The 14,955-nt window shown below is 33.9% G+C and overlaps 2 protein-coding genes across 15 annotated transcripts in view; one reads left to right on the top strand and one right to left on the bottom strand.

The window, feature by feature from the left end:
- Positions 1–14,955, top strand: part of LOC147064435 (RNA binding protein fox-1 homolog 1-like) — a 522,090-nt gene that overhangs the window by 145,908 nt on the left and 361,227 nt on the right. The gene's annotated exons all lie outside the window — the stretch shown is intronic.
- On the bottom strand, positions 811–14,410 carry LOC147064437 (peroxidase-like). Its single transcript, XM_085957605.1, has 9 exons — positions 14,382–14,410; positions 12,289–12,463; positions 12,013–12,169; positions 6,679–6,876; positions 5,231–5,261; positions 4,203–4,359; positions 3,244–3,417; positions 1,672–1,864; positions 811–926 (listed from the first exon to the last, which is right to left on the bottom strand). The coding sequence occupies exons 1-9, from the start codon at positions 14,408–14,410 to the stop codon at positions 811–813; spliced, it is 1,230 nt and encodes a 409-aa protein (XP_085813731.1).

The following is a 14,955-nucleotide window of genomic DNA, read 5'->3' as shown; positions in this document are numbered from 1 at the left end:
GGACGGCTTTTAATATCATCATCATCAGCCGGAATCCATACACTGCTGGATGAAGGCCTCTTCAAGCTACTTCCACTTCTCTCGGTCCAGTGAATTGCGTTACCACGTACTTCCGCGGAACTTTATCATTTCATCGATCCAGCGGTCTCTAGGTCTACCTTGCGGACATTTTGTACCTCTTGGATATCACTGGGGATGACTAAATTCGTCCAACGATTGTCTCTTCTTCTAGCAATGTGTCCAGCCCATCTCCATTTGAGGCTTTTAATGAACTCTGTCACATCGCAAACCCTTGTCTGCTTCCTTATCCACTCATTTTTTTTTGTCCTTTCGCGTTATGCCCAGCATGCACCTCTCCATACCGCGTTGTGTAATCTCTCTTTTACGATCTTTAATATTATCATTATTAAACTGGCGCTAGGGGCCGTTCAGGTCCATGGCCGACTGCACAACGTTTCTCCAGGCACCTCTGTCCAGCGCTCTCTCTTCCCAGTTGACTATCCCCAGCCTTTCCGCATCCCTTTGAATGTTGTCCGCCCATCTCCGTCGAGGGCGGCCAAGAGGTCGAGTGCCAGCTGGTGTGCCTTTGTAGATCCTATAGAGAGTTCTAGATCTTTCAGATCGTACAACGTGGCCCGCCCATCTGAGCCTTCTTGACCTCAGAATATTAGTGATTCTAGGTTGGTATCGGTCGAAGAGCTCAGCATTTGTTCCAGACACGAGATAGATGCATACCTCAATGAATGAATTTGACCGATAGGATAGCAGTAATAATAATTTTAACTCAGTATAGGTATTCAATTTGAACACTTACGTGACTATATTTATACGTTCGAATGCTTTTGGTTGGATTTTATTGATTCCTTGGCCACTGTTGCACACGAGTCTCGCTATACTACTGGTCTTTCGAATTGTGGCAAGTTGATCTGAAAGAAAAAAATATGACGGTAACATTATAAATCGAATCCTTTCTGAAACTTAGTCCATTATATTATTGTCTAATAAATACTCGAAGTACACGAGGTTGTGAGTAGTCCGTCAGCTGAATGCAGAACTATTCTAACTTACATTGGTTTTTTTTTTTACGAGAGAGTTCTTTGAAACAACTTACTGAAATTATTTATTATTTATATGGATAAGTGTATGCATCATTTTTTAGTAGGATTATTGATGAAAAAAATGGTGCATACACTCGTTTATATAAAATAACTGAAGTAGGCTATTTCAAAAACTCTCCTGCAAAATATTTCAAATGTGAATAGTTCTGACAGATCCCGTCCGCAATCAAATTACATATACAAATGTTTGTAAACATTTAACATAAATGCTTGGATACATGAATATGTATGCAACATGAATTTCTATATCGTCAATAATATATACTGCTTTTATAACAGTAGGATACCTACCTAATTGCTCTTCTCTAAAATATAACTAACTTCTTCCATATTTATGATGGTTAAGTCAACAGATATTTTAATGTATATCTTATAATGTATAATTAATGTTAAAGTGAACGGTTTGTCATTTAAATATTTACTTTTGATGTGCATTAACGTTGTTACTTGTTTTGTGGAACTATTTTGATGGTAACACCATTATCATGTCAAGACTATGAATATATACGGTTTAACACATTTTTACATATCCGTGATAATCTCCAACACTTACCCAAAGTAAATGCAGCAGCAGAGTTCTCAAAAAAGTGTTTGTTTCCTTGTCTTGAACGCTTGAATTGGTCTATTATTATGCACATGAACGTTGGACCGAGATTTGAATCAGGCAAAAGCGTTTCTACACTTCCTCCAGTCGATAAGTCCACGTCGATCGGTTTCTCAAACACCGTTGTTAGTTTGGCTACTTCCTGAAAGGAAAATTGTCGCAAAATTGATGCAATTTAATATTCAATGATGTTGGGTTTGTTGACGTTGGTAGTTATATGTAGTATGTAAGTAATAATTATAAGCATGACCAGTTTTGTCCGCTTCAATGGAACGTCGTCAACTAATAGAAAATATACCACAATACGGATATGTAAAATATGTCGTAACCAATTTTAAAGTTTAAATTGGTTTTTCAAGCTATCGACCACGGAGGACCAACGAGAGCTACATTCTGGATTTTCATATATATAAAGAGCCACACCATAGTCACGTTCTCGCTTAGTATTAAATACATACATTCAAATTTAATTACATCTTGTCACATTTAGAAAGGAAAACTCGCGAAAATACAAGTAGGTATAATGGGGAAAAAATACTTATATTTTTATCAAGAGATTTTGGGAGCCGTACTTAACCCAACGAAAAGCCGTATTTTCCCACGTCTGCATAAAATTTCAAGAAATTTTCCGTATCTGTTTCCAATTTTGAGTTTCAAAGTTAAGGATGCCACACTGAGGTTGACGACAACGGTCCTAATTATTATTAAACGAAGTGGAATGACTACTTCGTATTTTCTGTTATTTTAATTAATTCGATGTCTTTCCATTAAGAATTGACGCTTATCAGAGTATATGCTTCATAACTTTGTATTCCGGCTCTAAGATGAAAATGATATAATATATTTTTTACATATATTAACTATTTATTGATTTATTACTACATAGTACATATTATATTAATACAAACGAATATCATTTGATCTACTAATCGTACACGAGGTAATCAGGCAAAGAGGCGTATCAGTATATTAAAAAGTGCAAAGTTATAAAACGTACCTACTGGCGAATAATTAACAGAACATGGAAAAGAGGCTTTGACATAACGTCCCTATATGTGTCTCCGTATTATGATCTGCTTCAGCGACATATGCATGTATATACTTTTTTAATATTATGATATAATTATATAGTACCTACTTAGGTATGCAAAAAAGATGCTGTATATATTTTGAAGAATAGTATGTTCCAATTGGGCATTCCACCGATCTTTCAAATAATTATTTTAATTGCTTTATTGAAGTAGGTAATGGATTTTTACCAAGGCCCACTATTATAGTCGGGCGGTGACACGAAGTGAATTTCAATGGTACCTAGTACCATTTATTGCTCATACTTTGAATACAATATGGTTAACTATCTTTAAAAAGTAATGACTGTTGCATATTGAAATAAAATAAATGGTAAGTAATAAATTTGTACGAAATATACCATCGAAAATGTTTATTTATCGCGAACAGATTACCGCATTGCGTTCGAATATAATGCATAATATATAGTTGGTCTTGATTTTTGATACGTACCGATGCAGGTATTACATTTAGAAAATCTTCAAAGGTCTCTGAAGGGCCTATATTGCATAAGTGTCTGTATGCTGCGTAAGGCGCCAAGCCAACATCTCGTCCTCTCTGTATGTCCACAGAGCGAATATCGGTGCCGAATTTTTCATTTTTAGGTTTATCAAAATATTGTGTTATCTGTTTACACGGAAAAAAACAATAGTTAATACGATACAAAATTGTTTAAATAATCAAAAAATATTTTTAAATATAATCTTGTCTAAGAATGTATGAATATCCAATAATAATATAGAAATCTATAAAAAACGTACAGGCGGAATTTAAACAGCTTTCGGCTGCACTATGTAACCAAATAAACAAGTAGGTAGGTAGTTGCCGTTAGTTTGACATCCAAAAAGCATTGATATAACTTGATTGTACTTAGTAATGTGTATATTTTTGACATTATATATTATCATATAAATACAGTTTATTTCCTATCAACAGACAGACTTTACCAGTAGGTACTGTCACAACACAAACATAGATCCCTCCAAACCAACCCGCCCCGCACCACACACGGTACTAATCGAGCGTATCACGAGGCCCTCTGTTTGATGTGATGCATTAGCAGTTTTTTTACGCCTGGCAATGTTTCAGGAGCAGATGTCCAAGAGTGAGATTGCAACGCTCTCAAGTGAGCTTCGTCTGAGTTTACTGAAATATGTAATTTAATAAAAAGTGCTATGGGAGAGAAAGGCACGGAGACTTAACAGAAAGATATGAATTTATTCTCACAGTACCTACGTTTATTAAGTACATCGAAAGAATATTTTATGTTTTCTATTAAAAATACTAGGCCTCCAAACCTGTCTTCACATTGTAAATACCGCCACTGTGAAAAAGACAAATGTCATCGTTTAACCTGGTAGGTTCGTGAGAAATACATGTACTAAATACGGTTTGATTTTTAACATACTTACGGATTTAGTGTAGAGTATATCACTGTCAGCCATGGCCTGCGCAGTCATACCAATGTTGACCCGGGTCAACATATTGATAAACGTCAGATCAGTTTGACAGAAAGCATTTTCTGCCACTCTCAATCTGCCTACAACTTTTCGAGCTTCATTACGTAACCTAAAAACATACAATTTATTGAAAATACATACCCAATAATATGTATTACAAAAAACATCGATTTTCCAAATAAATAAAAAATATTTGTGACTTGAAACCATTTTTAGGTAGGTATATCGGACCGAGCTACAAGCTTTTAGTTTATTAATTTTAATATTAAAAGATAATTTAAATGCAATAAATAGTAAATCGATTATTCGACTTATCCTTAGATACTAGGAAATTTATTACCTTCATTTTACTACGTTTTTATTTGATCGTATTCTTGTTTGTCCAGTACAATTTTTTCTTGTTTGTCCAAGATTTGTATTAGACGATTGAAGATTTTTAACTAACTTCCCGACTAGCTAGACATTTGAAACTTTTAGAATATATCAAAACACGACGACAATGCATTATTTTAATACTTTTAGCCATCTTTAAGCTGAATTGAATTGAATTAATTAAATAATATTATTATAATTATTAATTAGTTGCTAAGGGGGTCCTTGAAACAAAATTATTAATATATACGTGCGTTACTATAGAAATCAATATGAAATGTCAAAATGAAATTTCAGTGTTCTATATTTATTCAGTATAAATGAAGTACTTACAAAAAAAAGTATTTATTAATACGTAGAATTGTCAAGTTTATATGATTCAAAATTTAAAAACCTGGTAGGTATATAATAAGTTCTTTTTAGCTTGTAATTATTTATTTTGTAAAATTGCATATTAGGTAGGTATACGAAATACTTATGTGTTTACTTACTCAAAGTATTCTGGAATATTTGTATGGAAATAACGGAAGCTAGCATGCGAAAATTCATTACTGGGAACCAATTTTATATGCGATCGGAAATCGTCCACGTAATTTTCGGTATCATACAGTATATTCGATTTGTACAATATGTCTTTGCCTATTTATAAAGAAATACATAATTTAATACATAGGATAGTCTAATTTATCACAATCCAAGTTTACATAGTATAAAGTATGAATGTGCCTCATTTATGCAGATGTAATAAAACAGAAATAACAAAAACACTTGCCATTTCGTAATTACGCGGCAATAACACTTTTTCATCCCATCTTGAGGTGAAATCGGCTTTTGTAATGATCATAACTGTGTAGTTTTGTTTTAAGTAGGAGTTACTATGTTTCGATTCAACGCCGCCACTCTTTGTTATCTGATTTTCTACTCTATTGTATATACGAGCAGTGTTGCCAATATTCATTGAGAAAAACATGCTAGCAGGAAAAACCGCTAGATTTTATGAAAATACAAATTTTTTGCATCGAAAAAAAGATGAAAAAAATCGGTTTACTTACGGGTAAAAATAACACCACATTTTCCCAGAAACTCATTTCAAAATTGACAAAAAATATTTTATTTATCTAACAACCTACGATAAATAATAATTAGGTAGGGAATACCAGAGAGTGGTATACTCGATAATCGTCAATCCGATGCCACATGCCTAAGCACACCTTAAATTAATATATCTGATACCATGATTATGACTATAGTGCCAAGTATGCTCCTATTGTTTCATTGTGTAGCTTTATTTCCGAAGTAGCGACCTACCTTCATTAAAAACCTATCTGATTTTGATGTCCAAGAAAATAAATAAACTAAATATCTTGCTTATTTTCAGCACATTTAAAGCTACAAGAAATGAAAATATAATTAATATTAAATTCTACAGGTTTTTAAAAGGTTTGTCGATAGCTATTTCGGTTGTAACACCATTATCAAGACACTTGTCTTGTCAAGAAGCTAGTCTTGATAATGGTGTTACAATCGAAATAGCTATCGACAAACCTTTTAAAAACCTGTAGAATTTAATATTAATTATATTTTCATTTCTTGTAAAATGGAATTCTACCAAGTAAATGCTAACTCAATTAATACATTTAAAGCTGTTGAAGGCATCAAAAAATGCTAACAAAAACGCCATAAGCTAGGTGCATTTTTTGCAAGCTAGATGCCTAACTTGAAAAGAAAAACGCTAAGTTGGCAACGTTGCATATGAGTAACATCGTATATAATATTATTATTTGGATTCAGTACTGTATATTGTATATAGATGAACTCAGAACTAACGAATCACAATCGAGAAATTTATTTACACAAAGCTCTATATCGGGGTTGCAGAATTCTGGAGAATTTCTGTCACTACCTCTAGCTAGACATAAAACATGCTGATTTCCATGTAACTATTTAATTCAAGGAACATGAGTCAGTGGGTGATTCCAATAAACCTCCACACGCACACGGTGTATACAAGAGTACATGCTAAAACAATTTGAATGAAAAGTATAAATATATTTACTTATTATGGTCGGTAGCCATTCATAATATGTTATACGTTGATATATGGCTATCAAAATCTTTCGAGATTCCATAAAAAGTCTCTGGTCATCCCAGTGCGGATTTATTTTTTTCAGTTCTATTGCCAGCCGATTGTGTTCTCTCAACAAGATAATATGTAGTGCCATGATTATAGCATTCTGGTTCGCTCTTAGGTCACCTGAAAATACACAATTTAATTTTTGCACATAAATTGAGAATGTAGGTAGGTACTGTAATTAGCACCCGCGTTGGTCGGGTTGCAGAAATACTCTCTTCTGATTGTGTTTTTAAATCAAGCATCTGAAAAGTTCACATGTTTTTTTTTTAATTATGTTTGGGTCCGGAACATGGACATATTATGTTAATCTTAAGACACCTCATGATCGGCTAACCGCACACCCGATTGTAGGGGCAATGATTATGACGGTTATTTTAAACTGACTTTGGTGTGGGATAGATAACAGTTTATTTTAAGTTTAACAAAAAATATCTAAAATAAGCATTTAGTCGTTTATTACTTCAGGGTGAGAGTACCGTATGAAGATTGAAAATTCGGGTAAGTGTCTCTGAGTTAGTAAGTAGTTATCTTCCATTTTTTTCATCGTCATATGAATTTTACCATTGCGTTCCATAACCAGTCTTGTTTTAAACGTCCATCTTTTAGGGTGATTGTTTTTAATTTACTGTCCATTTATCGTTAGATATATTATAGCGTTAAAAATTTCGATTGGAATTAGTAGTTGCAATCATTTTGCGATATATTTGTAAATCTATAATACACTCATCATGGCCCACACAAGGAGGGGGACTGACATGTATCTAGCCTAGGGGCCCGACGAGGCTGGTCGACCAGCCAAGTAAATTAACACACAACAAATTTACTCGAAAAGTTTTAAAAAATTCGCCTGCTGCTTACTTCAGTGGGTCTATTCTATACTTATCGACCGCTACAGTGATAAAGTGATAAATATTATCAAATTTAGGGTAGGTTTGTATTAAAGTATTAGCACTTATTGTAACAGTTACAATAAATTAGTTGTAATTGTTGCAATACGTGCTATATTTTAACAGCAGCAAGAGAGGTAGGTACTAGAGGAAAGTATTAGAGGTACTAATACTTTGATGCAGACCTAAGTTTGATAATATTTATCACTTTAGCGGTCGATAAGTATAGAATAGACCATCAAGACTATTAAATATTTTAAATAAAATGTGGTTGTGCGTTGCAATTTGATGAGATATGATGATTGATGTACTTAAATGGTAATTCCCGTGTAGAATTTGGGAAACACTACTGTAAAAGCATCACACTGCCCTTAACCTTAGCGATATGTAGGTGGGCCCGCTTCAGGGTGGGGGCCATGATACTCGTATATATAATATGTCTGATATGATTTTAAATGTTATAAGGCGCTAAGTACCAAAAACATAAAAACTGACATTTTTATAGAAAAATGTTCTACATACCAACGCCAATAACTTCAACTATAGTCTAAGTGCCTCAAGCAAGTCAAAAAATACAGCAAAACAATTAAACCTGACGACGTTGTAAGTCCGTTGGCGTGTTTTATTTATAATGGTGTAAGTAGCACTGCAGTGGTCAACGGCATTCAATATAAAATAGCTGACGATGGTGTGTTGACACTTGCGAGTTCTTAATACCTAAAATTATAGAAGCTGCCGTGATTGCTTCACACTGTAAAACTACATTTTTCAAAAGGTCTGCTTCATGAAATTTTACTGCAATGACTCGGTATTTTGTAACTACAGGAAATATTACTTTTTGGTAGTTAGAGCCTTATTTAATACACGTATTCAAAATGTTCATCCATACTACAAACTGTTGAAGCGAAACATACTTACTTTTACATAATATACAGCACTCAATTTAGATTATTTAGAATTTAAAAATCATATTCAAAGATTTATTAGCTTATTTTACCTGTGTGAAATTCAAAATCGCAGGAATATCGTCTCTTTTCGCCCTTCGGTGGGAATTCAGTTCCGTTTATCGTCTGGGTGATTAGGAGGCCATCTTTAAATGCCCGCAGTGAATTGCATACAGGGACACTATTGCCGTAAACGGGTGATACATCCAATGCCGAAGTCACAGTATTCACCTTTAATAGTCGTTGATAGTGAATTTAGATCTATTAACAATTTAAACTCTTATGCCGGGTCCACACTGGTTACATGTCGCGCGACAACCTCGTTAAATTTTACGATAATTATCATACTTATCGTAAAATTTAACGAGGTTGTCGCGCGACATGTTGTCAATGTGGACCCGACATTACACTCATTCATATCATCTGGTATAACAATCAGGTGTCAAGTTGAATGTAAGCAATGGAGACACTTAGTTGCTGCTAGTATGTATCGTCAGAATCGGTGAGATCATTTTATACAAGTTCCATCACAATAGGGCAGGTGTTGTATGAACTTTTTGGATTTAACCCAAAATCTATTTTGTTTAACTTTACATAATAATATTATTATCCCACACGGTTCAAAGTTAACAAACAGGCGAATTGTCGTCAATATTAAGATTTAACTTTTCTCAAATGTCTTCATTTGTTATCTATGAGTATTAGATTTAATTTTGCAGTTCTAATTAAGACCTGTCAAAAAATTAACGTGTATTAATTCTTAAGGCCGCTTATAATAATTATCACCGATTTATAGGATGTAGAGGTTTTACACAACTCTACAACTACTAACATGTTATTATTGTCTATGCTCATTTCTAGAGCATAGACAATAACGCAACGGAAACGTACACGGCTTAATTAGAGCTTCCAAAATGAAGACGTTCCGAGCAGCTTGACCATTCCTTAAATTATCTAAATTTAAAAGTATTATTATAAACCTGCACTTGTCGATTCATAAACGAATATACTGTGATTTTATCTTGCCGTGTATTACCTACGTAATTGTACTTCATATTAAATATAAAACAATATAAACGCCCACATGTGTTTCCGTAAATGAGACCCGCGTACTATATCACATCTCACACACAATCGCAACCGTCTGAACAATATATTAACGGCGGCAAGATCTTAACCTCGAACACCTCCCGATAAGGACACATAAGTACCTAATCAATATAATTTATAATCGAATTCTCCATTAGTATTACATTATTAATACTGTTTCGCATTTCTTCGTATTATATAATATAATATATTTGCTAAATGCATTTTCTCTTGTATATTTTTTCATATTATGTACGTTAACTGTGTATTATAGCGTATTTGCCAATCGATAGATATGTATTATTGTCATACCTAATACTGTTTTTTGTGTTTTTAATAAACAACTTAATTCAAAGTTCAGAGACTTTTCCTCCTACTATGAATAGGATGTTTTCGGTAAATTTTCACGTAACAGATATGTACAATACATGTATAGATAAACCCTTTGTCACCTCTGTGTCAACGGAAGGGAGAGCTAATAAATGCTGTACCTATACATGTCGTTTTTATAAACTTACCGGGTTTGCAGTATTTTCAGTATTACACCCTACAGAAAAATCCGATTCGGCTCTTATCATATGTATGCAGACAATGCCCTCCTCTGACATTTCGGGATCATTCGGAGGTATTTCCAACGGAACACACTGCGGATCCATATTCGGTATAAATTTGCCCTTATCGGAACAACATGTCGTGGATCCCACTGCGAATAAAAATAGTCAAGAGTAGGTATACATCGTCCTATAGTATGTACTAATTGCATTGTTCAGGCGCCCAGTAATAGGCGATGTTTCGCAGTCTTTCGCTACGGCGTGTTAACGGGGTAGTTTTTACCTTTGTCAAATTTGTATGCTATACTATACCCGCACTATATAGTGTATGTCGATGGCTTAGAGTTAAAATCTTTATATTCTTCTCTCCATAAATCATAATATTGAGAAAACTGCAATTGAAAGTTTGCAAACCTTGGAAAATTAGATTTTGTGATATAAAAATAGGTATATATCTTTGGAATGGTAGGTTTAGAAGATGCAATATTTTAATACATAAAAATATAGGCTATATTTGGTACATTTCAGTACTTAACTCATTTTCGACCAAAACTGGTGATACAATATTATTTTAGCTCTAAGCCATCGATGTATACCTACTCAAATTAACAATGAATGCGTTCGTTATCAGCTGTCCTAAGTGAAAAATTTGATTATGTATTTGTGTAAACATGCAGTGAATCTAATACATGTGACAGTGAATGCTCGCTGGTGAATCCTATATATCATTAATTGAGTTAGCATTTACTTGGTAGAATTCAATTTTACAAGAAATGAAAATATAAATATATTAAATTTTACAGGTTTTAAAAAAAAAGGTTTTGTCAATAGCTATTTCGGTTGTAACACCATTATCAAAACTATTCAGATAGACCGTTTGCCTTTGCATAAATACTATACGTATAGATAGAGACAGAACACATTTTCTTATTCGTTCCAACAATATCATGACTAATAACAATACTTTGAAAACCCTAAGTGGGTTTTTTAATGGATATAAAAATTTATCGAAAGTACAATGTTCGAGTGCTTTGGTTATTTCTTGACGTTACGTCGAAGAAAGAAAGAATTTAAATATGGTAATAGATATTTTTGAAGTTATATCTACTCCTTTTGGCGCGTTTGGGAAATCAGATCAGAGTGTATTTTTGGCGCGTGACATGTAACACATAATTTATTTTTTCACACGAAAAAAAACGCACTCAATTGCATTCGAACCGCCGATTGTTCGGTTATCAGCCGAACGCATTTCCTTTACGCCACAGTATGATACGGCAATCGTTATGATTATACAGTATAATATTATAGTTTAGAATTGTTCCGTTGCCTAGGCAGCGAATTTATTATTGTCGGCCATTTGCAATTCCTTACGTAAACAAACTATTAAACGTCAGAGTGACAGTTGGTACTTTAGAAATAAAAACAACGAGAAACCACTATATAATTTAATCATATAAGTTAAAGTGTATCGAAATAAACCAACGGCGTTCCAATAAGCGGTCTTTTTTCTTGAGTGTGTAATTTAACAAGATAATTAAGAGCTAGTCAAAGAATCTAGTTTATCACAAGTTTTGTTACGCCAAAGAAGTATAACTTCTAACATAAGTACACACTGATTTTTTTTGTACTAATACTCTTTTTAATCTAACTCATGTAGGTATTTCGAATAATTGAAAATGTTTGCTTCATATATTAGGTCACCGGTTTATTATCCTTCTGCAATAGTTATTTATTGTAGGTAACCAATCAGAACATCCTAAACAATTTTATACATGTATATTTTACCTGGAGCATCCAATATTAGCGACATGTCATGTGCAACGAACTCGCCCCAGCCCATTGAAAGGACATTGAATTTTTTGTGAGAGACGTCTCCGTCCGGAAAAATTCCATTTTTGATAGTCCTTGAAAGAGGTAATGGATTTCCTCGTGTTGTGGTATTCTTGGGAAGACTGAAGCCTGATACATTCACATAACATAACATAATTAATTAATTAATGAAGAGATATATAATATAAAGCGAATTTGTTATCGACACATTATTTAAAATAAATTATCAACAAGTTTAATACCATCTTCGAAAATGGGCTCTACCAAATATAGGAATCTATCTCCTGGCACTCCCCATTCGGGAAATCTGGGATTGCTGCATGAACCATCAAGTCTTGGAAACCATTCTGATGCTGAGCAGCCTGGTACAGTAAAACCGCAACTCGGTGGAAAGATTGGCTGAGCCCTAAAATATATGTAAATACTGTTCCACTGAAACACTTTTTCATGAATGAAATGATAACTAGCGAAATCATATGGTTACTTGTAATTTATACGAATGCATTAGCGAATGTACCTATTAGGGCTTGCGCAGACAGAGCGCGGTCTGCGTTCCGCGTTCGGAGTTCGGCGTTCTTTGTACTGTATGGACTTCATACTGTATGGGTACACAGCCGGCGGTCAGACCGCGCCGGTCAATTGGAACGCTAGAGTTCTGGAGTTCTATTCCCGGAATTACAAAGAACGCCGTACCTCCCGTCCAGTCCCGTCATAGGAATTTGAGCAGTCACACAACATAGAGCGAAACCACACGGGGGAGTGAGTACGCAACAGCGGTGCTTTCTCACTTCCACTCGCAGTCGGAATATAGCGGTCTCGCATTATGCAGCGCTTGTGTCAGTACAACGTTTGTAAACAAATGGAACGCTTATTGTTGACCGCCACCTGTTTGCTGTCCCTGAACGTTAGCGGTCAACGGTCGGTTGAACGCAGAACTCCGACCGCTCTCTGTCTGCGCAAGCCCTTATAGATTTAGAAGAGCTTAGAGAAGTAATGACATTTTCATTCGACCGAGCGGTAATTTGTACGAATTTTATAATAATTATGGTAGATATGATGTGTTTTGAAATTATTATACAGTGGTACTATCTATGGTTACGGCAAAAGAGATCACAATAGTGTTCTAATACAATACTAATTAATATCAATACAACTGCGAATAGCCTTTGCTTTACCCGTGATATCACTTTAGAATGATTCCCTTAATAACGATACGCACGTACACATAACTTATCTGTAAACAGTGTAAACCATTCAGATTTTACAACGTTTTTATTAGCTCGTATTCTTGTTTGTCCAGTTCAAATCTTGCAATCGATTTTTAACTAACTTCCCGACTAGCTAAACATTTGAAACTTTTAGAATATATCAGAACACGATGCCAATGCATTATTTTAATACTTTTAGCCATCTTTAAGAAGAATTGAATTCATTTTTAGTAAATTCTGTTTTGTATGGAAAGTTATTTCAAAAAAATCCGTAAAACGTAAAAGACTATTATTGGTTGCTAAGGGGGTGGTCCTAGCAACTAAATTATTAATGTATACGTGCGTTACTATGGAAATCAAAATGACATTTCAGTATTCTATATTTGTTTGTTTGTTTTTTATTTACTTCATATCAAGTACAAGTTTGAGCATATTGAGCATAATAATTCAACAGAAAATTTAAAAACGTTGTATATAAAAACTTCTTTTTATCGTGTAATTATTTATTATTAATTTTGAACAACAATACACACTACAATATTGTTGCCAAATAATATATGTTACAAATTAATATATTTTTTCTATTTATTTCAATATATTAGGAACTTTCGTGATAACTTTACTATTTCGAAAAAAATGACGCCTGAAGATGCCGAAAGGCGAAACCCGGGTCGCAAAAAACAACTTAAATGGAATAGTACAGAGCTTGAATCAATTAGAATTTAAATTCAAATTCCATCAAGTACCTTCAGTCGATAGTATTAATACTGTTATATAAGCTTTTTATAACTTAGTTATATAAGGATATGCAATTGGAAATTGTTTTATTGATAATAAATAACGTGTAACATACCCGACCGCTGGTGGATCTAATTTATCGAAATAATTAAAACTGTACACCGTGTTAACGCCTACAAGAATTATTAAAACCAACATTAGATCACTTCTCGTCATTTTCAAACTTCACCTTATATATTTAAAAAATATATTACACTAAAGTATTACATTCGTTCATAATATAATATCAAAGTTTATTATTGAAAATGTGTTTTCGACGGCACTCTCTGTGAACTATGATGGGGACTAGAATCGACGTGAAGATTGGTTTACGTTTACCCGTACAACCCGTGCACGCCTAACGTCATCTTGACGTAACGAAATTAGTTGATCGTGACTGCGATAATGTGTAATAATACCACATGTTTATAAACTACAATTTTAATAATTTTATCCAAAAACCAAAGCTATAAAATAACTGCCTCTACAGTTTCTCATTTGGTGTGAGTTGACAATTTTCATCATAATTGACGTTGCTTTCCATTTTCTACAACTATCTTATGATTGAGAATTGGGCAGAATCTGGAATAATGCAGAACTATGAAGTACCTAGCTGTCACCAATTTGTTACGGTGTTTTGTTAACCCCCTTTCTCACTTCATTGGCGCATTTGTCTTCATGCGTATTTTGATCTTCGATTAATAATGAGTTGTAATACGTCGAAGATTGGCAGAAGATAGTTTTTCCTTGATTGTAATATTTTTTTTGTAAAAAAAGTCATTGACGTTGACAGCTAGCTGTTTCGTCTGTCAATACATCGTAACAGAAGATACAAATTATTTTCAAAGTGAACTTATTCCTCCTTAATATTTTTTTGGCAAGCGTCAAAAACCGTTTACCGTGTTACATAATA

Source organism: Rhyacophila brunnea, unplaced genomic scaffold, assembly GCF_057557595.1.
Source record: "Rhyacophila brunnea isolate RB1 unplaced genomic scaffold, BYU_Rbru_1.0 scaffold_7, whole genome shotgun sequence".
In the NCBI taxonomy this organism is placed as follows: domain Eukaryota; kingdom Metazoa; phylum Arthropoda; class Insecta; order Trichoptera; family Rhyacophilidae; genus Rhyacophila; species Rhyacophila brunnea.
The sequence above is the reverse complement of the archived record's forward strand: the minus strand, read 5'-3'. Positions and strand labels throughout refer to the sequence as shown.

Coding starts and splice junctions, on each gene's coding strand:
- LOC147064437 (XM_085957605.1), bottom strand. CDS start 14,410: ATGACGTTAGGCGTGCACGGGTTGTACGG. Junction 6,877..12,012: donor GCTAATATTGGATGCTCCAG/GTAAAATATACA, acceptor GTGTATTTTCAG/GTGACCTAAGAGCGAACCAG. Junction 3,418..4,202: donor ATATACTCTACACTAAATCC/GTAAGTATGTTA, acceptor CCGTGTAAACAG/ATAACACAATATTTTGATAA.